General features: G+C 41.4%; 1 protein-coding gene across 8 annotated transcripts in view; it reads left to right on the top strand.

The window, feature by feature from the left end:
- ELMO1 (engulfment and cell motility 1) overlaps positions 1-23,950 on the top strand; it is a 507,053-nt gene that overhangs the window by 134,476 nt on the left and 348,627 nt on the right. For all 8 annotated transcript variants that reach the window (XM_036897341.2, XM_036897344.2, XM_036897340.2 and 5 more), the window contains 2 exons: positions 9,764-9,814; positions 21,956-22,125. In XM_036897341.2, the coding sequence (XP_036753236.1) occupies positions 9,764-9,814; positions 21,956-22,125 (221 nt within the window). The remainder of the gene's footprint in view (positions 1-9,763; positions 9,815-21,955; positions 22,126-23,950) is intronic.

Here is a 23,950-nt window from a genome sequence, read left to right as displayed (position 1 = left end):
CAGGGCCTGACAAAGAGGGCATGGCTACCACAGGCATGTAACTGCTGTGATGTGATGAAGGGTGAGGGCCTTTGTTGAGCTTTGAAAGTGTGCTGTTGCTGGAAGGGTGAGTAGGTGAGCTGCTTAGATGTGTCCTCTGGTAGGGGGAGTGGGGCCTGAGGGGCAGGAGGCCTGAGGGCTTCCACACTGAATAGTAATAACAAAGGCAATCCCAGAGGCCTTTTTGTGACCAGGAAGGGTCATTCCAGTGCCCTGTACTGGTGAAGCTAAACATTCTCCCAGATGGCAGAGAGTAAATGCCTGCAGGGTCTGGTTCCTATATTACAAAGTGGGCACAAAAATGGTGTTTTTTTCCTGTGCTCTTGGCTAGGAAGAATTAATATTGTCAAAATGGCCATCCTGCCTAACGCAATCTACAGATTCAATGCAATCCCTATCAGAATACCAACAGCATTCTTCAATGAACTGGAACACATAGTTCTAAAATTCATATGGAACCACAAAAGACCCGAATAGCCAAAGCAATGCTGAGAAGGAAGAATAAAGCAGGGGGATCTCACTTCCCAACTTCAAGCGCTACTACAAAGCCATAGTAATTAAGACAATTTGGTACTGGCACAAGAACAGACCCACACACCAGTGAAACAGAATAGAGAGTCCAGATATTAACCCAAACATATACGGTCAATTAATTTACGATAAAGGAGCCATGGACATACAATGGGGAAATGACAGCCTCTTTACCAGGTGGTATTGGCAAAACTGGACAGCTACATGTAAGAGAATGAAACAGGATCATTGTCTAACCCCATTCAAAGTAAATTTGAAATGGATCAAAGACCTGAATGTAAGTCATGAAACCATAAAACTCTTAGAAAAAAACATTGGCAAAAATCTCTTGGACATAAACATGAGCGACTTCTTCATGAACATATTCCCCTGGGCAAGGGAAACAAAAGTAAAGATGAACAAGTGGGACTATATCAAGCTGAAAAGCTTCTGTACAGCAAAGGACACCATCAATAGAATAAAAAGATATCCTACAGTGTGGGAGAATATATTCATAAATGACATATCTGATAAAGGATTGACATCCAAAATATATAAAGAGCTCACGTACCTCAAAAACAAAAAGCAAATAATCCAATTTAAAAATTGGCAGAGAAGCTCAACAGACACTTCTCCGAAGAAGAAATTCAGATGGTCAACAGGCACATGAAAAGATGCTCCACATCGCTAATCATCAGAGAAATGCAAATTAAAACCACAATGAGATATCACCTAACACCAGTCAGGACACCTAACCACCATCCAAAAGACAAACAACAACACATGTTGGTGAGGATGCAGAGAAAGGGGAACCCTCCTACACTGCTGGTGGGAATGTAAATTAGTTCAACCATTGTGGAAAGCAGTATGGAGGTGCCTCAAAAAGCTCAAAATGGAAATACCATTTGACGCAGGAATTCTACTCCTAGGAATTTACCCTAAGAACGCAGCAGCCCAGTTTGAAAAAGGCATATGCACCCCTATGTTTATTGCAGCACTATTTACAATAGCCAAGAAATGGAAGCAACCTAAGTGTCCATCAGTAATGAATGGATAAAGAAGAGGTGGTACATATACACAATGGAATATTATTCAGCGATAAGAGGAAAACAAATCCTACCATTTGCAACAATATGGATGGAGCTAGAGGGTATTATGCTCAGTGAAATAAGCCAGGTGGAGAAAGACAAGTACCAAATGATTTCACTTATATGTGGAGTATAAGAACAAAGAAAAAAACTGAAGGAACAGAACAGCAGCAGCATCACAGAACCCAAGAATGGAGTAACAGTTACCAAAGGGACTGGGGAGGATGGGTGGGAAGGAAGGGACAAGGTGGGGGGAAAGGGGCATAATGTAGGTGATGGGGGGCACAGGGAGGGCTGTACAAGAGAGAAGACAAGTAGTGATTCTACAGCATCTTACTATGCTGATAGACAGTGACTGAAATGGGGTATGTGGTGGGGACTTGATGATGGGGGGAGTCTAGTAACCATAATGTCACTCATGTAATTGTAGATTAATGGTACCAAAAAAAAAATGATGGGTTTTGATTTGAGACAATAAATAAGTAACTGGAATACTTGGATTTGCTTTTAGTTTTTTTCTCCCTTTTAACCAATACTGTAGTGGACATATTTTTGTAAAATATTTTCATCTCTGATGACTTCCTCAGGAAAAATTCATGAAAGTTGATTTTGAACATTTTTCAGGCATTTGTTAAATGTTACAAAATCATCCATCAAAAATTTGTCCCTATTTACTCTCCTTCAAATTATATATGAGAGGAAAGGCATGTATTTTTTGTCATAGAACCTATTACTTGCCAGCTTTTCGGACCTCAGGTTCATCTGCTGGCGTTCACGTGGAGTCTGGAAGTGCTCCGGGCCAGCAGTGGCACCGCCGGAGCCTGCAGCCTAACCGAGAAGCGCCACACTCCACAGTGATGGGAGGCAGCTGTGCGTTGCTGGAACACCCGTCGCCTCACCCCATCTCCTTAACTTACTCCCTTTCCACTCGGATTCACTGCTACTGACAGATTCATTTCTATGAAACATCCCCTTCGTATCGGTAATCTTGCTCAAAAGCCTTCAGTGTTTCCTCTTTGTTTATCATGTTGAGAATGAAAGAGAAGAGAATTGGCCTTCGGCCCTGGGCCCCTTGCCTCTGTTCTGTTGATAAGGAATCTTAAGCAAGTTGACTTGCCCAATGTTGCGCGGCAGTTAGTTGGCCCAGGCCCAGCCTGGGGCTTTCTGCCAACAGTCCACTGCACAATCCAGGCTCCCAGAGACCTGGTGGTCCCCCAGCCTCACCCCCTTACTGTTACTCCAGCCCAGCGCTTGTAGGGTGAGAGATTTTGTGAATACACATCCTCATCCTCCTGATGCTCACACTCTGCCTTTGCTGGGGCTGACCCCCCTTGTCTGGATTACTAAAACTGTCCCCCCACCAGCTTCCATGCTTCAGGAGACTGCCTACTCACATTTCCAGGCTGAGTCTAAGATTCACATCTAAATAATGACCTTCCATTACTTCTTGACAAATTAGACTCAGTCAGTTCTTATCCTAGGGTGTTAGAGGACCACGGACACAGGTTAGGTAGTACCCTGAGCTTTTGGTCCTGGAACCTGAACAGCAGGTGAAGGTAGGTGTGTGCTCAATCCTGCCATGTGAAATTGGCTGAGGAAGCCAATGACTCCCGGCCCTTCCTGATCTAGCTAGGGCTCACCACACCATTGTGGACTCCCAGGTGCCTGTGAACTGTGTGCCCACCTGTTTCCATTCCTTTAACCCAGATCTTACTACAGAGAGAAAAAGAGCAACCTGGTCATAGGGAACAGGCCCTCCAGCTTTATGGCCTGTGTTTTCCACACCACCGGTATCTTAGTTATTACCTGTGTACGTTGTTTCTTCTTTTGACTTTGGGAAGGGTGTAAAGGAGATTTGGTTGTTATGAAAAGCAAAATGATTAAAGAAAGATAACAACTGAAATTAGAATCTAGTTGGGCATGAAAAAAGAGTGAAAAAGATGTCAGACCCAAATCCTTCAATCAATGGGTAGAGATGAGCTGCTAAAAGCTGTACCTGGAAGGGGAATGGGGATGGGGACCTGGACCTTGTTGGTAAGCTGCCCTGGGGATGCCAGAGTACAGTTATGGGAAATGTGCAGTTAGAATAGTTCAGTGCCCTTTCTTTATCTGTTTTCCTCACTCTACCTCTTTTTTTCCTAGTGTTTGAGGGTTCAGATTTTATTTTAGGGTATTTCTAACATTCCTCCTCCAGTGTTAGACCTGGAGTCTTCTGTCTAGAGGCATTGCTCTGTAACCTAGCAACCGACATATCATATACTGCCCTGCTATCTCCTTTAGCCCAAAGATTTGAAGATCATACAAATGGACACATAAAGGACGAAAGGTATCAGGTTCACATTTACATGTAAAGTCTGCCTTTGTGATGATTGAGTAATGGATCTGAAGAACAGCGTTATTTTGTAATAATGCATCCAAAGTAAGGTCCTTGTTACATCTGGAGAGAGAGACAGAGAGACAAAGACAGAGAGAGGAAGACAGCCACAGCCAGGGAGGGACAAGACCCCAGAGCTGCCTGCCCTCTGGGGGCCCAGACCTGTGGGTCACAGTGCCCTCTCCCCCTCCAAACTTCTGTTTTCCTTTCTAAACAATAGGAAGGGAGGTAGAATTTGGATTTTTGACCAGGGAATAATCGTTTATTTGTTTAACGAGATAGAAAGCATACTGAGAAAAACAAATCTTGGGGGGAAAAAAACAGTGACATTTTTCTGCAGGAGCTTATTATCAATCCACACAGAGGCCGAATTGCTGAGCCAGTTCTGTAAAGAAACACAAAGACATCCTATGGAGATGCCTGTGAATGTCAGGGGCTAGAATAGTCTGGAACTGCTGGGTATGAGTAAATACGACAATGGGGCTTAGCTGGCTTTCACTGGGCCACTTGTCATTCCACTTGTATATTGTGGGCAGATGGGATATTTCCCTGCAGAAATATGCTTTCTGCTGCTTTTCTCCTTGGAATTTTTGAGGAGCTGGCATTAGTCTTGTTTACCTCAGACTTTAGTACCTTGAAATTCTGAACACTTATTCGAAATGTGGTGAGTAGTCTTATGAATTAGAATGGGATGATTCTAAACTTGATTGTGCATCAGAATTACATGGGATCATAGTAAAAATGCAGCATCCCAGGCCTGTGAGTCGTTGGCTATGGAGTAGGGGTCCTAGAAATCCACCTTTTAATACACACCCATGTTGATCTAAAACAAATGATATGAAGATCATATGAAAAATGGAGGATTAAAGGCTGATTTTCTGGAGAGGGGTGTGGGGCAGGTTCTTGGCACTCTGAATTGATGGATACATACTTCTTTTTTGTGGAATCTGCCTCTTCATTTGTGGGGAAGGAGTTCACCCACTTTTTTCTTTCTTCCCCACATGCCTTTGTCTTTGGCCTGAGAAAGGTGACCTTGACTCAGTTGAGTGTTGCTGGAATGGCCCTGTTGCAAGCTTCTCCCCAAGGATCACCAGTATTACCTGTCGGTAAGACAGAGCTGGCCAGTACGCTGCTCACTGTGCTGAGGGAGAACACCGCCACACAAAGCTGTGGCAGTGTCTCAGCAGCTGCAGGTCTGTTGGTCAGGGTTCAGTGAGAGATGCAGAAGCAGTAGGAGAAATATGCTAGGAGACTTACTGCAAGAACTTGGTTTACGTGGCTAGCTAGGCAAATCTGAAATCTGCAGGGCAGGCCTCCAGGAAGGGTAGGCTGGAACTCTGGGATGAGCACTGAATCTGCTATTTGCTGGTAGGATAGGATTTCTTCCTTTAAAGAGAGCCCTCAGCTTTTAAGGCCTTTCAGTTTATAGAATCAAGCCCACCCAGATTATCTGGGATAATTTCTCTTACTTAAAGTTAACTGATTATTGAGTTTAGTCACATCTGCAAAATACCTTCACAGTAACACCTAGATTAGTTTTGATTGAATAACTGAGGACTGTAGCCTAGTCAAATTGACACATCAAAAGACCATCACATTTTAAGGTCAAAATTTATTGAGAACTGGAAGTTTGATTTAGGCTAGACTTTCAAGGCATGTATGGGTCTTGATACCATAGTCCAGGATTGGTGTTAGCCACAGAGAATTTCAAATTGAGAGATTCAAAGAATCTTAGGATGAAAACAACTGATGTTTTCCACTTAAGAGTTTATAAGTTTCTCAGGAAGTCCCTTTAATGAGCAGTCATACCTTTTGCCCACACAGAAGGCTTCTGGAAATCAAAGTCATGCCAACGAAGACTGCAGAGCACAAAGCCCTGTTACTCTAGACAGCATGGTTTGGACACTTGAGTATGGGGGTAGGGTAGATAGTTTCTCTTCTCAGCCCAGACGCATGACATTCCTTTTTATTGAAGAAGGATGCATTGCTTTTGTTCCCAGAGCATGTGCCCTGTGATTCTCCGTATTACTTACAGAACAGAAGCATTAAGCACAGAGATGGCTGCATACTACCCAACGGGCTACTTCAGAGAGGACACACTCATGAACAGTAAATCAGAGCTGGAATTTCACCCCACTGACTCCTGCCTCCCCTTCCTAAAATGGCTAAAGGTCTACCGTTTAAGTGTCATTCATATCTTCCCCTTCTGTGCATCCTAGGCTCTAAGCGACAACACAGGACTCTTCTCTGTTCCTGGAGGATGTAGTGTCCTTTGAGATTGTGCTGTTTTTTTTCCTCCTGAGATATCCTTGCTTTTAGATTAGAGGGCCTTCTTGAATGTCACCTCCACTAAAGAACTTTTCTAAACACCCTTTTCCTCTCTTCTTCCTGTGACACATATGTGCTTTTACAGAACTGGTAACCCACAGTATGGGTCCACAATGCTCTCATGGTACAGGTATAACTTGTCAGTCTGCTCACTTTATTGAATCTTGAGAGGAATTTAGGCAATAAGAGTTAAATCTTTTTTAACTTTGTTTCTGATCCCCCTGTCTTATCTGTGGCCAGGCATACAGTAGATGTAGCCATTTATTTAACAAATATTTATTAATCGCCAGCCATGTGCCAGGCCACACACATTCACTATTCTAGGTAGGAGTGATATTGTGGTTATAAAATATCTAGTCTCATGGACATGACATTCTGAAGGTGAGGGGAGATAGCTAATGAACAAGATAAGTAAGTAAAATCTCTTTCTCTCGCACACACACATAGAACTTACTGAGTGTGTGGAGGACTGCATCAAGGAATGTCCCTCCAAAACAGGTACAGAGGCCCAAGTATCAAAAAAAGTGCCAGGTTCCTAGCCTTTAATGTGAGGTACACTGTGTGGCAGAGCTCCTTTGTTATTTTGGCCTGCTGATAGAAGAGGCATACGTTTGCTAGTGTTTGTCATTCTACTGGGTATGTGCTACTGATGCTGGGTCTTAGACTTAGGATAACATAGATCACAGTATTATTTTTATTTAATTGGATCCCATATAAAGATTAGCTAAAAACAAGTAAGGGTATGTAGCTATGTATATTTTGGGCTTAATAATAAAGAGCGAGCTTTATTTTTTTGTTTACAATGTGCCAGGCACTGTTCTAAGGGCTTTAAATGGATTATTTCAGTTAATCCTCAGAACAACCTTAGGAGATAACACTTGTCATTTTGTATGTTAAGAAGCTGGCATAAAGGGCAGCTATGTCACTTGTACCAGATTCCCCAGGTCAGAAGTGAAATGTGGTCCAATCCAGACTGTCCAGCTGGAGACCCTGCTCTTAAGGGATAGAATTTATGAAATCAGAGCAAATACAAGATTTTTCCTTTGTTAATAACCAAGCTGACATCCCGTGTTCATCAGTCCATAGAGAGCAAAGGTGTCATCCACTCAGGGTAGAAGAGGTGTGCTCCAGCTGGTTTCCTGAAAGAAGACGGACTGAAGCAGAGGCCTGCCCTTGCCTTTCTCTTTGAATTCCAGCTTCCTTCCGGTCAGGACCATATGGTTTTAATGCATATTTAGTAGCTTATCTACTTACCTTATTTTACTTCAAAATATGAAACACTTGAGTTAAAACATTTTTTTCAGGGCAAAGGAAAAGAGAGAAAGCAAATGAAAGGCTAACTGTGAAGGCTTAGACAGAAGGGGTGGGAGCTGCTCTGTAACAGAGGCCATCTCTCTTGTTTCTGAGCCAGTTCTAGGCCAGGCACAGTGAATATGCCACCTCTAGTTCTTACTACATTCTTTAAGCAATGACTTGTTCTCATTTTAGGGAAGAGAAAACTTAGATCAGAGTGGTTAATCAGGCTTGCACCGAGCGCACACAGCTGATGCACAGCAGTGCGGAAACTTGAACCCAGCAAGATTTGTCAGTGGTTTTCATTTTAAACAACAACCCTCAAGACTCACCCTTCAAAAACTCGAATTTGGATCCCAGGATGTCAGGAGTCCATGTTACAGGTGTCAACATGGGTGCCTGGAGGCCAGCTGCTTAATTTCACCTGCACTGTTGCTCCCAGCCAGTCCCTGCACCCCGTAGGCATCACGGGCAGCCGGGCATCGGCAGAGCATTTGTTCCCACCACTCTTACTTCAATGTTGACTTCTCACTATGAGCCTTGTTCTCCATAGTAACTAATGAAGGGGCTATTTCAGTTTTTCATCTTCTGACTCTTTTATTTCTCAATTAATTTAGAACCTGTGCAGGAAGGAGGCATGCTGCATATTTGGCTTCCTTAATATTCTGTAATTAGTATCTGCTGTCTTCCTCTACCGTTCTCAGAGTCATAGAATTTTGGAGTTGAAAGGAGATTGTTTTTAAATGACTGAAAGGCATTTGACGCTCTCCTATCTGAGTGTGCCCGCCAGGTGGCCACTCAGCCCTTGCCCGCATACTGCCGGGAATGAGCACTTGCTCTCCAGAGGCAGCTGGGTGTCTGGCTGTGATGCTCTAGTTAGGGCCGCAATTGCCCAAGGAGAGCTTGGACCCAACAATGTTGGGATTTCAGACCTCCCTGCATTCAGTTTTAGGGCTTTAGGGTTCATATTAGGGTTTTTGGAGAGAGAGATTTGGTCTTAAGCCTGTTCCCTTTCAGGTGTGACTCCCACAAGGCCACCTCCTGAAAGCTGAGGGTGGTGCATACTCTGGTGGCAGAAAATAAAATTGCCAGTGAAACACTTCCAATGCCAAACATGCTAAATGACAGAACACTCACCTCACCTGTACTTGCCAAGTGGAGACAGACTGATTTGAGATCTGCTTATTTTTGTTATTTTTTTCTTAACTTTAAGGCAACATGCAGTTGGAGTCAGCAAACATTAAGAAACCAAGCTCCTTAATAATCTTTAAAAAAATAATAGTTTTATTGAGTTATAATTCACATTCTCTAAAATTCACCTGTTTAAAGTGTTTGATTCAGTGTTTTTTTAGTGTATTCATAGATTTGTGAAACCATTCCAAAAGACAATTTTGGAATATTTCCATCACCCTGAAAAGAAATCCGCACCCATTAGCATTCACCTGCCATCCCTCCTCCTGCCAGAAAACCATTAATATGTTTCCTGTCTCTTGGGAGATGCTTATTCTGTACATTTCATATGAATGGAATCATAAAATATATGGCCTCTGTTTCTAGATTCTTCTACTTAGTGTAGTGTGGTCAAGGTTCATCCATGTTATAGCATGTATCAGGACTTCATTTCTTTTCATGGCCTAATAACATTCTATTGAATGGATATACCACATTTTGTTTATCCATTTGTCAGTAGATGGACATTTGGATTGTTTCCACTTTTTGGTTGTTATGAATAATGTTTCTGTGCATACTCGTGTATAAGATTTTGTGTGGATGTATGTTTCAGTTCTCTTAAGGTATATGTAAGAGTGGAATTGCTAGGTCATATTCCCTTAATAACCTTTTCTAAACTGCTTTTGTTGTTTCCTTTTCTTGGGCCCCATATTCATATTCTTTAGATTAATGTTCACTTCCTCTGTGCTGAATGCTGTCTGTGACTTGATATTAAGTTAACACTTCTAGGACCCAGTTTAAATTTCTGTGTAGAAGTAATTAAAAATCACTTGAGTGAGAATAAACTGAATCATAGGAATGCTTATTGCATAGAGTCTCTACTAGATTTCCATGGTCTTTGTTCTTTTCTTTACCAAGCTTCTACTTAATGACTTACAAAGATTTTTTTTCCCTTTTCCAGAATCGCAATGAAATAAAGAATGGCACTATCCTTCGATTAACCACATCTCCGGTAAGTTGATCTTAGTTTCCTGCTCTCCAGTAAATGCTCTAGTATCCAGTTTCACTATATGTAGTTATGGGATACTACTTTTTGAGGATGACTTTAGTGCAAAACAAAAGGTCTCTGGAATGCCTACACATGCAGACTCTGGATTAGCAGGAATGCTCCTCCTTTTATTTCCCATTACAGAAGAGGAAGACTTTGTTCCAGGTTAAGTGCAAGTAAGTTGACTTCAAGTTTGAGTTTGGTGGTCATCTCAACAATTCTCATATTACAGATGGGATAACCCAGCTACACTGATTGATTAATTTTACCCACCTGCTCACACATGCACCTAATGCCATCTGAAGAAATTCAGACAACAAACAATGCAAATAAACCAAAAAAAGGGTATCACTTCCCCTTAAACTCAAAGGATGTGTGTAGGGTTATGTGTATGTGTCTCTGTATCAAGCAGAGAGTATTTAAGCATTTTCTCGCTTTAGTCAATTATTGTGACAATTCATAAAAATATAGTTTGAGAAATATTTGTCACTTATGTTATTTCATTGACAGCTGATTCTAGATAAAACACTTTGAAGTTTTTCAGATAAAAGCTGCTAGACAAAAATGCTACAGAATATTTGGATTACTGTAGCTGCCTTTGTTGCCTATCTTGATCTTTCTTCCTTGCTTGCAGATACTTTGGGTAGTAACATTAGCATATTTAAAGTATATTATTTCACAGTGCATCTTACTGCTTTCCTAAAAAAAAATCTGCACAAAATACACCAAGTGTTACTATTTTCACTCTGCATCTGTGATGAAAACTGTGTCTAATTCTCATTTTTAGTTTCCACTGAAGCCATGTGGTACACTAAAAATAAACTTAAAAATTGGGAAAAACATCTGGCTAAAATTAAATTGTGGGTATTGTAACTACTACAAATTCTTCGTGTTGAAATTACATTAGAGAAGCTTAAAAACTTCTAAACATTTTACCCAATAACATCTTGAACCTAAATACAGTGAGGAGCTCAAGAGAACACATGGCTGAAGTTGGCTGAACTATGTCTTTCCGTGCCTTCTTTTCCACTTAATGGGAGTCATAATTTATACTCATTTTTCAGTGATTACATGATGAGCTGAGACATTTTTGTCTGACTTAGCACTGTTCTTACTTTAGTCAGCAGGAATTAAAGTTAATTTGACCTTTAGAGACCATGGTTTCATTTGGTTTTTGTAGTTACTATTTATCCTGCTTAAATTATTCATCTGCTTGCTGGGCAAAAGAGTACACCTTGCTGTTTGCTTCATCTTAGGAATTAGAAAGGCTCTTTTTTTGTTTTTCTGTTTTTGTGTTTTTAACTTAGGCGGTCTGTAAACCAAAGAAGATAGGTCTATGTGTACATAGATCTGACTATCCAGGATAAATGCATGTCTATATCTGTGCCTTTAACCTAGGCCTCTTTAAGCCTAGGCCTTCTGAATGTCAAAGTTACTGCCATTGGCTCATGCACCAAATTTCTGCAATGCTAAGCCACTCCTTGAAAGAAGGCTGGCTATCCGGTAGGGGGAAGTGTTTCAGCATCCCCAAAAGTGAACATGCCAACACTGTGGCATAACTGGGTGTCATCAGGGCCAATGGAGTGTGTGCTTTTCAGGTAATGACCTTCACGTTCCCTACATGGTGAACAGAAAGACGTGAAAGCCAGTGAAAGCACAAGGCAATATGATAAGGTGGCATCTACTTGCAAGAGACTGGGTTATACTTTCTAAAGAGCAGTGGTCCCCAAATCTGAGTCACTGGTGGAACTTTAAAAATGCTCATGTCTGGGCCTTCAAAGCAAAGCTGAGTCATGATGTCTGCATTTTAAGCAAGCTCCTTATGGTTTGACTGTAGCCTCAGGGTCTAGAATGGAGTATTACTCTATAGGCAAGATGTTTTGGCTCAGTAAACTTCACTTGTTGATAGTGGATTATTTTGTATTATTTTGTGTTTTACTGAAAAATTTGGGTCAGCATATGCTAACTCTTTCACTTTTTACATACACACAAAAAATATGTTAAAAATAAAAAACCTCTCTCCACCAGATTTGCTAGGAAGTGTTAAAGTACCATAAAGAAACCAGCCAATGGTGCTTCACCAGCTTTTACAGTCCCTTCATTTGCCTCAGCTGCACTCTCTGTAGCCAGACAAGAATGCACACACCTCTCCCGATGGCTCTATGCCACAATACCACACGCTCCCATAATGTGCAGCTGTGCTGAGTTTCACCTGCATTTGATCAGTGGTGGGATTTTTGTTGATTTTTGTTGATGAATTTATTTTCTGTCCTACTCTGTCGTAGAACATCCTATCTGGGCATTACTAAGATGTAAAAAAACAACCTGCATTGGTATTCTTGTGAAAACACACTTGGCTGGTGGTCCTTCCCCACATTACACATCTTTACACAATAACTCTACTGGCATCTTAAACATGTGTGTCTTTCAGGCATTGTATCTTTATCCATCTCCCTCGTATCAATGAAAATATGGCCAGAGACATACCCAGAGAATGTGGGCAGATGTGTGTGTCTGCCTGAACTGCTCAGGGTCTGGAGAGCTTTGGATTGTTCAGCTACAATGTTTCCTTTTACCTGCCATGATAACAATAGCTGTGAAAACCCAATCTGAGGTTAGGCGCTACATGAAGCCTATTTTAAATAAATTTTGGCCACTGTTCCTATTGGAAGAAGCTTGGGTTGCCAGACCATTGTTTTTAGTTCCCTGAAATTTTTGTTTTAAAAAGTCCTTACAATGAATATATTTTGTAGTCTTAGCGCATGGACAGCCTCTCTGGGTAGGGCATAAAACCCAGAAACCATAAAGAAAAAGATCAATAAATTTGACTACCAAAAAATAAAACAACCCCACCAAAGCTTTATGTTTGGAAAGAATTCCAGAAGCAACGTCAAAATAGAAAATTAGGAAAAACAATTGGCAATCTGCATGATAATTAGAGGGCTAATTCCTCAGTTTGCAGGATCCCTGTATGAATAAATAAACTACCCCCAGAACAGATGGCCAAAAGCTATGAACAAAAGTGAGCTATATAGCTATCTCTACTGTTTTCTGTATCTATGTGTAATATCTAATATATAGATATTATATTATCTAATATATATAGATATTATCCTGGCAGGTAGAGACAGAATAAATGCATATCTATATCTGTAGAGAGAGAGAGAGACATAAATATCTATAGATATATATCTATACATCTAAATATATCTATAGCTTTATATAGATCTAGATGTATATGAAAGAAGAAATTCAATCTTTCTCTTAAAAGAGCAGAAAATCTGTACTCCTAGATAATTAAGGTGTAGGGCAAAGATGCTATGGTGTCTAGAAAATAAATTGGTGCAGACTTTTTGGATGGCAGTTTAACTCTACCCAAGTTTAAAATACATATGTCTGTGTCCTGACAATTTTTTGGGGGGGAATTTATCCAATGGACTCATAAAAGCACTGCAGGGCTAACACACACAAACACACACAGGAACTCCACACACATGCACACAAGGCTTCCGCATCACTGTTTTTAGTAATCACAAACTGGAAACCTCTGAGATATCAGTTGGTACTAGTTAATTGCATTAAATAATATCCATGTGATAGAATACTGTGCAGCCATTAAAAAGAATGTGGCCTGTGCTGCCTCGAAGACATCTGTGAAGTCTATTATTAAGTGCAAAAGCACGTTGCAGAAAACCGTGTATAGAATGAGCCCCAGTTATGTACATGGAAAGAAGGTGTATATATACTAAATAAAGGATAAAAATAATTTTTAAGAGTTAACACAAGAAACTATTACCATTGGCTTAACTTTATTTTTTTATTTCATAACTTCTGATAGCACTTATGTATTTGGTCCCATACCATACATATGTTGGTATTATTTTTGATTCAATAAGTATAAAAATAAATATCGTGAGGTCACTGTAGTACATAAGAGGTGAATCATATCCAAACTATTAGATTTTTAAGAGCCCTTTTTTATATGACCTGAATTCTTCTTGCTCATTTTTCCTCATTTTGGCCTGTGTGGACATAGTAAATAAACTTGCTTATCAAGTATCTGCTGTTTTGTCAGCTTTAAGCATAATCCTCCCTTTCTACTCTCTTGGTTAGGGAATGGAGATTAGAAGCATTAGAATGTCAGAGGGCCTGCCACACTGATTTTTGGGGCTAGTTACTTGACCAAAAGAAAGGTATTATCTCAGTTACTTTGTGGATTCAGGTTATGAGAGATTTTTAATAATAAGACCATGAACAATTTTAAACAAATCTTTGTCTGCTGATTTGACAAACTGAAAAAGGGTTGTAAAATGTCCTAAGTCCTATTTGTTGCCATTGTTCTGTGAGCCTAACTTAGAGAAAAGTCAGCAAAGGCTTTTAGGCAGGGGAGTGACACAATCGCTGGCTGCTGCCCAAGAACAGACTGCAGAGGCGGCAAGGGGACAGGTCTGGGATTTATTACAGCCATCCTGGCAGGCGGTGAACATGGGGTGGGCTGCCTGCATCGCAGGGGTGATGGAGGGTCTGAGGGCGTGACGTGGAGGACAAGTCCCCAGGACTTCCTGATGCTTTGGCTGTGCTGCTCCTTGAGGGAGGATTCGAGGATGTCCCTGGTATCTGGACAAGATAAACAGTGGTGCTGTTTACTGACATAGAAGAATTGGGGAGGGGAAAGTGAAGAGTTCGAGATGTCTGTTATGTGTCCATGAGGACTGCCAGCTAGGCAGTTAGGAATGTGTGTCAGGCAGCCTGGAGAGTACCAGGGTGCCAGCCACCACCAGGGACACAGCATGGGAAGCATGGCTTGGATAAAGTTGCCATGGGGAAGGTAGAGCCCTGGGTACCCTCCGGTTTAGAGGAGATGCTGGCCAGGAGACCAGGAGAAGAAAGTGTTTCTAGGAGGAAGGCCCACTTAGGTGTGTTGAAGATGACTGAGACAGGGAAGATCAGATGAGGGAGTTGACCCCTGGGCCCATCCCCTCACTGTATTGGTGGATCACAGAGGTACTCAGTGTAGGGGTGAAGATGGAAGCCTCATTGGCGGAGGGAGAAGAGAGAATTTGAGGTCGACCGAGGCAGCAATGTTAGATGCACTTTTGTTCCAGAACTTTTACTGAGAATGGCAACAGTGAAAGGAGGGCATGGCTGGAGGGACACTGGGTCAATATACAATGGTTTGTGTGTTTTTGGTTTTTTTGTTTTATTTATTTATTTATTTATTTTGGTATCATTAATCTACAATTACATGAAGAACATTATGTTTACTAGGCTCCCCCCTTCACCAAGTCCCCCCCACGAACCCCATTACAGTCACTGTCCATCAGTGTAGTAAGATGCTGTAGAATCACTACTTGTCTTCTCTGTGTTGCACAGCCCTCCCCATGCCCCCCCTACTACACATGCTAATCGTGATGCCCCCTTTCTTTCTCCCCACCCTTATCCCTCCCTTCCCACCCATCCTCCCCTGTCCCTTTCCCTTTGGTAACTATTAGTTCATTCTTGGGTTCTGTGATTCTGCTGCTGTTTTGTTCCGTCAGTTTTTCTTTGCTCTTATACTCCACATATGAGTGAAATCATTTGGTACTTGTCTCTCTCCACCTGGCTTATTTCACTGAGCATAATACCCTCTAGCTCCATCCATGTTGTTGCAAATGGTAGGATTTGTCTTCCTCTTATGGCTGAATAATATTCCATTGTGTATATGTACCACATCTTCTTTATGCATTCATCTACTGATGGACACTTAGGTTGCTTCCATTTCTTAGCTATTGTAAATAGTGCTGGGATAAACATAGGGGTGCATGTGTCTTTTTCAAACTGGGCTACTGCGTTCTTAGGGTAAATTCCTAGAAGTGGAATTTCTGGGTTAAATGGTATTTCTATTTTGAGCTTTTTGAGAAATCTCCTTACTGCTTTCCACAATGGTTGAACTAATTTACATTCCCACCAGCAGTGTAGGAGGGTTCCCCTTTCTCCGCAACCTCGCCAACATTTGTTGTTGTTTGTCTTTTGGATGGTAGCAGTCCTTACTGGTGTGAGGTGATATCTCATTGTGGTTTTAATTTGCATTTCTCTGATGATTAACGATGTGGAGCATCTTTTCATGTGCCTGTTGGCCATCTGAATTTCTTCTTTAGAGAACTGTCTATTTAGCATCTCTGCCCATTTTTTAATTGGATTACTTGCTTTTTGTTTGTTGAGGTGTGTGAGCTCTTTATATATTTTGGATGTCAAGCCTTTATCGGATCTGTCATGTATGAATATATTCTCCCATACTGTAGGATACCTTTTTGTTCTATTGATGGTGTCCTTTGCTGTACAGAAGCTTTTCAGCTTGATATAGTCCCACTTGTTGTTCATTTTTGCCTTTGTTTCCCTTGCCAGAAAGATATGTTCATGAAGAAGTCGCTCATGTTTAGGTCTAAGAGATATTTGCTTATGTTTTTTTCTAAGAGTTTTATGGTTTCATTACTTACATTCAAGTCTTTGATCCATTTTGAATTTACTTTTGTGTATGGGGCTAGACAGTGATCCAGTTTCATTCTCTTACATGTAGCTGTCCAGTTTTGCCAGCACCATCTGTTGAAGAGACTGTCATTTCCCCATTGTATGTCCATGGCTCCTTTATCGAATATTAATTGACCATATATGTTTGGGTTATTATCTGGAGTCTCTATTCTGTTCCACTGGTCTGTGGCTCTGTTCTTGTGCCAGTACCAAATTGTCTTGATTACTGTGGCTTTGTAGTAGAGCTTGAAGTTGGGGAGCAAGACCCCCCCCAACTTTATTCTTCATTCTCAAGATCGCTTTGGCTGTTTGCGGTCTTTGGTGGTTCCATATGAATTTTAGTGTTCTTGTTTTTTAAGAGAGGAACTATTAGAGACTTCTTGCAGCTGGAAATGATCCACTGCAGAGAGAGCCCCTGATGGTAGAGAAGAAAGGGGATCATTTAGAAGGAGAGAGCTTGAGAAAGTGAGAGGGGAAGGGATCTAGAGCTGCAAGGAAGGATTGACCTTTGCTAGGAAAAATGACACCAGGTGCACAGGGTCAGGAAGAATCAGAGCATGAGGATAGAGACAGATTCAGGGCCTCACTTTTGCAAATAGGTAAATGAAAAAACTCGTGCTGATTGCTTTAATTTCCTCAGTGTAATGTGGAGCAAGATGACCAGTGTGTGGGAAGGAGATGTAGGGGATGGAGTTTAAAGAGAGAAGAAAAAGTGTGAAGGAGTCATGTTGGAAGAATATAGCAAACATTCTAGGAAAGTGTAGTTGGATTACTGGGCAGTACTGAATGCAAGTTTGAAAACACCTGTCAAACTTGCCAACCTAAGGACTCTATAGATAGAGTACTTCTTATTGGTGTCACATGCTTGGAATCATACTGGAAGTTTCTTGGGCATAATTTTCATTAGGACCTTTAAGAACAGAGGTGTAAATACTTGGCACACATCCCCTAGTACTGCTTTTGGTGTTCATTCCTGGTCCCTGGGGAGGCTGTTTTCCTCTGAGTCTGGTCCAGGGAGTTAGGCAGCTGTATGGGGCTGTTTGAATGGCTCAAGGTGAAACTTGTTTTCTATCCTTAGAACAATACCAGAAAATAAAACTTATTTACCATCTGATACAATGTCTCACACAACTTCCACACTCTTTACACTTGTGCTGCTTGAAAAATCAGAACTAAGGCTATTTTACTTTTTAATAATACTTATTTCCTCCCCAATATAAAAATATTTCACTCATGGAAAATTTAAAAATGAAGCTTGCTACAAAAGAAAATTATGCAGAATATTACAATACATAAATAACTATGGGTCATACCTTGATTTGTTTCTTTTGGTCATTTTTGTGCAAATATTTGCACATATTTATGCCTATATATGTTCATTTATTTTTTTATTAATTTAGTGAGCTTTTCTGAACTCCTGGTAAATACCAGGCATTGTACGGGGAATAAAGTAATGGGCAAGTCTGACGTATTTCTTCTACTGGAGTTTACATCCTAGTGGATGCACACTCACATCCATGCACACACACCCCTGCCCCACAAACAATAAAATATATTTGTTCCCTGGTCTTTCTTCTAGTATTCCATCATGCGCATGTGCCCATGCTACTCTACAGCCTCTGGAAGTTTCATTTTTAATTCTGTGTGCTATTTCATCCTGTGGCTCTATCAGGATGACTATGTCGTACTGTGGCTATATACCATTGTTCTATTGTCAAACATTGTGATCACTTCTAGTGTTTGACTATAAATGCTAGTTGAAGTGCTGCACAGGTGCACACACCCGTCTCAGAGATCGAAATGCACCCTGTCAGGCAGGGCTGCTCATCATCAGCCAGGATTCCTCCAGCTCTGCTACTCATGGACACCTCAGACTGCCTGGCCCTGTCTCTCTGTCCTCACCTCCTCCCACACCAACCCCAGACACGCCGGTCACTCTCTGTCCCATTCCCCCACTTTAGGTTTTGTTATAAATGTCATTCACATTAATTCTTATTGTTAATTTATTGTCCATCCCCACCTCAAGGATGTAAGCCCAGGAGGGCAAGAGCCCTGACTGTCTTGTTCATTGCTATGTCTTGAATGTGCCTGGCTCAGGGTGAGCTTTCCAGAAGTAGTTGTTGGGTCAGTGAAGGACGATTCTGTTTTTAATTTTGAAGAGTCATAGCTTGTAAATGGATAATTATAAAGACTTGTCTGAATAAAAGTCAAATAATATTATATGTAGAGTAGTCTTTGGCAATAACTGGTGCCAAAGAAATGTTTTCCTTACAAAAATCCAGTATTTTAATAATAAAAGTTTTTTTCCTGCATTTGTTTTTATAATAAAAGATTCATATCCACATAATTTAGAAATTAGAGAAGGTAAAAAGGAATATATATTCCCACCTATTCTGGTCCCCACTGGAAAAATACTGCATTAAAAATGTCCCAGAAGTTTGATGTAGTTTTTGGATGGGGGCTCACATCGGGAACTAATGTCCATGGGGTGCCTTCTCCCGGCCACCTCTGTGATGAGGGTCCCTGAGGAACAGTTTGTGGCTCTGGGGGCTGGAGGGAACCTCGAACACAGTCTCTTCACTGTTCCTCAGTGTATTGCTACTGGAGAGCTGGGGCCAAGAGGGATGAAGAGATATGCACTGAGATGCCCCAAGTTCTCGCACCTTGTTCAGTAATGTGTCCCCTCCGGCGGTCCACTTTATGTCTCCAAACCCAGAGGACAGGTTAACACCATGGGGGCTCTGTTCTTATGAAGAGTTGACTCCTTAGATGACGGCACCCAGGGAAGGGGGAAGGTCTGCTTTGAAGGGCAAGACCAGCGTGAAGACAGAGCACGTGGTTTTCAGGCACTGCGTCGTGTGCAGGAGAGGGAGGAGGGTCCCACAGGGACTGCTCAGGCTGTTGCTTCTGTGCATGGAACGTGGCAGTTTGACACAATCGAGAAGAGCCTTCATCACTGTTATCAGGAGTGTCTCCTTGGCTGAGACTCTGGCAAGTCAGGGTGTTGCTTTGCTGTTCTGGCATGGGACTGTCTTAGAAAGTAGTTTCAGACTCCACAGCAGCACTCACTGGCCATCCTGGGATTTGGGACCTTTTTGTCCTTGCTCCTTCTGCTTGGCGCACCTGGCTTTCTCAGGTCTCTCTTTACTTCTCTTATTTTAAATTAACTAATTCATTAACTTTTAAGTAGTCAAGTTAAAACACATGCACAAGTAAAAAGTATGGTAGAATAAATCCCATCTACCTAGATTCCACATTATTGGCTTACTCTTTTATTTTCTTAGCAAATATTCTCCCTTTAAAGAAATGTGCACCTTTAAAAAAAAAGACCAAGTAGATTATCTCTTTGATACAGGAAGCCAGGAGGGGCTCATTGTGCTCCAGCTGGAGAAGACGGGATCAGAGCCCGTGTTCCCAGTGAGGCTGGGCTGTACATGCCAGCATTACAGAGGTGCAGTATCTTTAGTGTTTCAGAGCAGTGGTTCTTAGTATGCAATTCTGGGACTAGAAGCATCAGCACCTGTTAAACGTACAATTTAGGGGACCCCATCCCAGGCCTACAAGACCAGAGACTCTAGGTGGGGCCCAGGATCTGTGTTTTAAGAGCCGCCCAGGTGATTCATGCATGCAGCATTTGAGACCCACTACTGTAGAGCCTACTCTTCAGAGTCCAGCTGCCCAGATCCTGTCTTATCTCCAGCACTGACAAGCTGTGTGAGCTTGGGCAAGTTCCTTTACTTCTCTGCACTTTGATTTCCTCTGTAAAATGGAGATAATGCAGGCACCTGCTTGATAGAACTACTATGCAGATGAATAAATTCCTTCATGAAGATATTTAGAATAGTGGCTCATTAAAAGCACTAGGTAACTATTAGCTGTTTTTAATATTAGTATTAATATCACCAAATGCTATTAGTTAGCATTAATACTGACAATGAAATAATTTTTGAGGATCATTATTATCATAATCTCTATAATAAATGCAGACTTCGTGCTTGGAGAAAAAAATTTTTTTCAAGAAATTCAAAGTGATTCACTTGGGTTCAATAGTAAATGTTATGTTAATGCTGTAGATCCATTTGAAATTTTAGAGAGTGGTGTTTCTTTGAACAAGTTTAAAAGATAAAATGATTCTCAGCTCTCCCTTCTCCTTTTTAAAAAATGGTTTTTGGGGTTTGAGCAATTTGTCAGATATCTAGGAGTCAGTGAATGAGTAGGGAGGGTTCTTATTTTCCTCCTTCCTTGTTTTCCTTCTTTTTCCCTAATTTCTGAGGTAAAGTGAGAATTTTGGGTTATACTCACATGGGAAACCTCAGTATGTGTCTGACCGAGTGTGGGGGCATGCGTTTCATTCCTGTCTTGGTCCCTGAAGAATTGCAATGGTTTCCCTGTTGAATCCCCTTCTCTCCTTGGGGCTACTTCAGCTGACAGTGAAGGAGGAGCAGGACAGGGAGGGAAGGGCCTCAGCTGTGGAGGCCCTTGGGGTGGAGTCCCTTTGCTCTCAGTACCCGGGTGGATTCCCTGCCCCCACTCTGCCATCCTATCCCTGTTATGGTTCACATGGGGCTTCTCAGATGTTTCTCATCAGTTACTGTTTGGGAGAACATATCTCATTGCTGGGGACAGATCTCCCATCTTCCTCTTTCTTTGAAATATAATGAGTTTCAAAGGAGAAAGCAAATACCTGAGAAGGAGACTGTGAGGATGGCAGAGTGCTTAAACCATTGCAGATTGGAGTTAAATAATAAGTAGAACAGATTTTGGGTTATTTTTATGAAGCAAAAACAGAGGCAGAAAAATTATATATATATTTACTATCTGCCCCATGATATGAAAACCTTTACTGGGTAAATGAGAAATATAGACAAGTTATTATCCAGAAGTTCAGCTCCTTTAATATATTTTCATTCCTCCCTGTTCTACATGCAGAAGCCAAGTGCAAAGCACTTAAAAAGAAATCTAATTCTAAGCAAAGCTGCTCCTTTAGCTTCCTCATTATTTTGTGTTTTTTTGTTTTAAATTCACACAGTAAGTAGCCAGTACTTGTGAAACACATGTTGGAAAAAGTGACATTTTACAAGCATCATTGTCTTGTGTTGGAAGATTCTTATAATCTAGAAAGATTATTTGGGTGTCTAATGAAGCTTCTGAGCACTGTGCGTGTAGGCAGCTATTACTCAGAGTATTGGCTGAACAGGTGAACTTGCTGTATAAATTTGTGTAATTGCTTAACTGAGCAAATAGCTTTGTGTCATTTGTAGATAATAATTTTGCTTAAAAGGCAAACATTTTCCCCATTTTTTCCTTCTTAACCACCACAACCTGTTCTGTTTCTGGATTTTTGCTGTTCTTGTGCTCTTGCTTTTCCAAGAGATGGAAATATGGGCCCTTTCAAAAGAAGGCAACTGATCCCCATTGTGACGTTAACAGACAGCGCCGGAAAGTGGAGTCAGTGGTTGGAAATGTTTGCTTGGCATGCAGCACACACAGTCTTGTGCTTTTCACCTCCGTGTCATCATTTCTCCATGAAACATTAACTTTTTATCTGTTGTGGTTTCCTCTGTGAACACTCTTGCCTTTGTTTTTGTCCTCTGTGAGGCTCAAAATGCCCAGCAGCTCCATGAGCGAATCCAGTCATCAAGTATGGACGCCAAGCTGGAAGCCCTGAAGGACTTGGCCAGCCTCTCCCGGGATGTCACGTTTGCCCAGGAGTTTATAAATCTGGACGGCATCTCTCTCCTCACGCAGATGGTGGAAAGTGGCACTGAGTAAGCATCTTTTCTCTAAGATTCCAATCTGTCTTCCTCTCTCCAGCATTTGGGTATTTTCTACTTTTCTTACACTTGTAATTTCTAGTTTGAAAGACCAGAAACTAAGTGGGCTCAGGAAAAAGTGGCTTACAAGATAGTGCCTGGAAGGTGGGACTGTAATTCACTTATCACTGTATCCTCCATTCATCAACTAGCCAGTATCTGAGATAGGCAATAATTCCATAAAATACCTGAAATTTCAGATTTATGAGAAAAAATAATAAGTCATTATCTTTAAGGGCCTTTCCAACACTAAAATTACAATTCTATGTAATATAAATCCCTCACATCGCTCGCCTATCCCCAGGAAAAATGTCCCTTCCCTGACACCATTAAAAAAGATCAGAATACCTCCTTATGTTTCAAAGTCTTAAACCAGGTCAAAATAGCATTGCTGAAGTAATTTTTTAAAAGTTTATATCGAGTGATGAAATACATGTCCTTAATTATTTAAAACTAAATGCAATAAACATTTATTAAGTACTTACTGTGTGCAAAACAGTAGAAGTTGGGGAAATTTAAAAAGATGTGAGTCTTGCCATCCAAAAATTTATGGAGGCAGAATTCAGTTGAGGTATAGTTCCTCCTGGGGGCTAGAGGTTGGACGAGTTATTTCTCATGGAACCTTATAGAATGAATGGTCCTTGAAGGAGTCTGAGTTCCCATCACCAGCAAGGAAGGGGTGGGCATTTCTGACTGGGGAGCTGAACTTCTCAGGGAAGGCTTTGATTCTCTGGTGTGATTGGGTGTGTCTGGAGCCAAGTAAGTCTAGTTCTCACAGGTGGACGGGTACCTGCCCTGGCTACCAATGGCCAGAGTAGGCAGCTGCTCATCCCCGTGTGGTCAGGGGCTACTGGCATAGACTATTGGAGCATGTGAAAAGTCTGAGTCAGCTAATAACTTACTAATACACTAAGTTCATACGTGCAGTGTTGGGATGGATATCAGGAAAAGTAAATGTCATTGAGCACTGGGGTTTAACCTTGGTCTTTTAAATCTCTCTTCTACCTGGTGATTCAAAGACTGAACAGATGATCGTACATGTGGGAGACCTGCCTCAGCCCACTCCCTTCCTTCCTTCCTTTCTTCCTTCCTATCTCCTCCTACACTTGGCATTATTTAGCCTCTGCAATTGGCACAAGTGACAGGTTTTTTTTTTTCTCATGCAAAGGGCGAATGTTTTGTAATGTCAGGAATATTTCCCATACAAGAATGTTTGCTAGAGTGTGGAGCTACGGGGAGGGACTCTTATCTCAGAGACAAATAGAGAAAATACCTAGGAGTGAATAGGAGAAAAAAAAATCCAAAAGAGGACTGGCAGGCAGGTTTGGGTGATCCTGAAAAGTGTCAGTTGTGGACAAGAATCATTTATTTTTCTAACGGGGCCTATAAGTCTGCTCATTAAAGTTTTGGCAAACATCAACTTGGAGTGGGGCAGGAAAACTCAAATTTTGTGTATCTTTGGAATCCAGTGTGGTTACTGTAAATTGGACTTGGAGCATAAAACAGCTAGAGGGAAGTTGGATAAGTTTATGAATCCAAGAGGTTTGACCAAACAGAGGAGAAAGAGGGTTCTGTGTCGGGAGCTCCAGGCTGAAATCAATTGTGGAAGGTGTCACATCCCTCATTCCTTGTTACTAGTGAGCAGTGGAGTTTGAGTTGTGATTACAAACACCTTCACTGGAAGATTTCATGTGGTTGTCACACATGGTAGGCCCTGCTTCACACCCACCACTGCTTCTGGCAGGATGGTGAGCCCTCAGTGACATTTCCAGCATGTTCA

This window comes from Manis pentadactyla, chromosome 7 (assembly GCF_030020395.1).
Source record: "Manis pentadactyla isolate mManPen7 chromosome 7, mManPen7.hap1, whole genome shotgun sequence".
Lineage (NCBI taxonomy): Eukaryota > Metazoa > Chordata > Mammalia > Pholidota > Manidae > Manis > Manis pentadactyla.
Note: the sequence above shows the minus strand (reverse complement) of the source record. Positions and strands in the feature narration are given on the sequence as shown.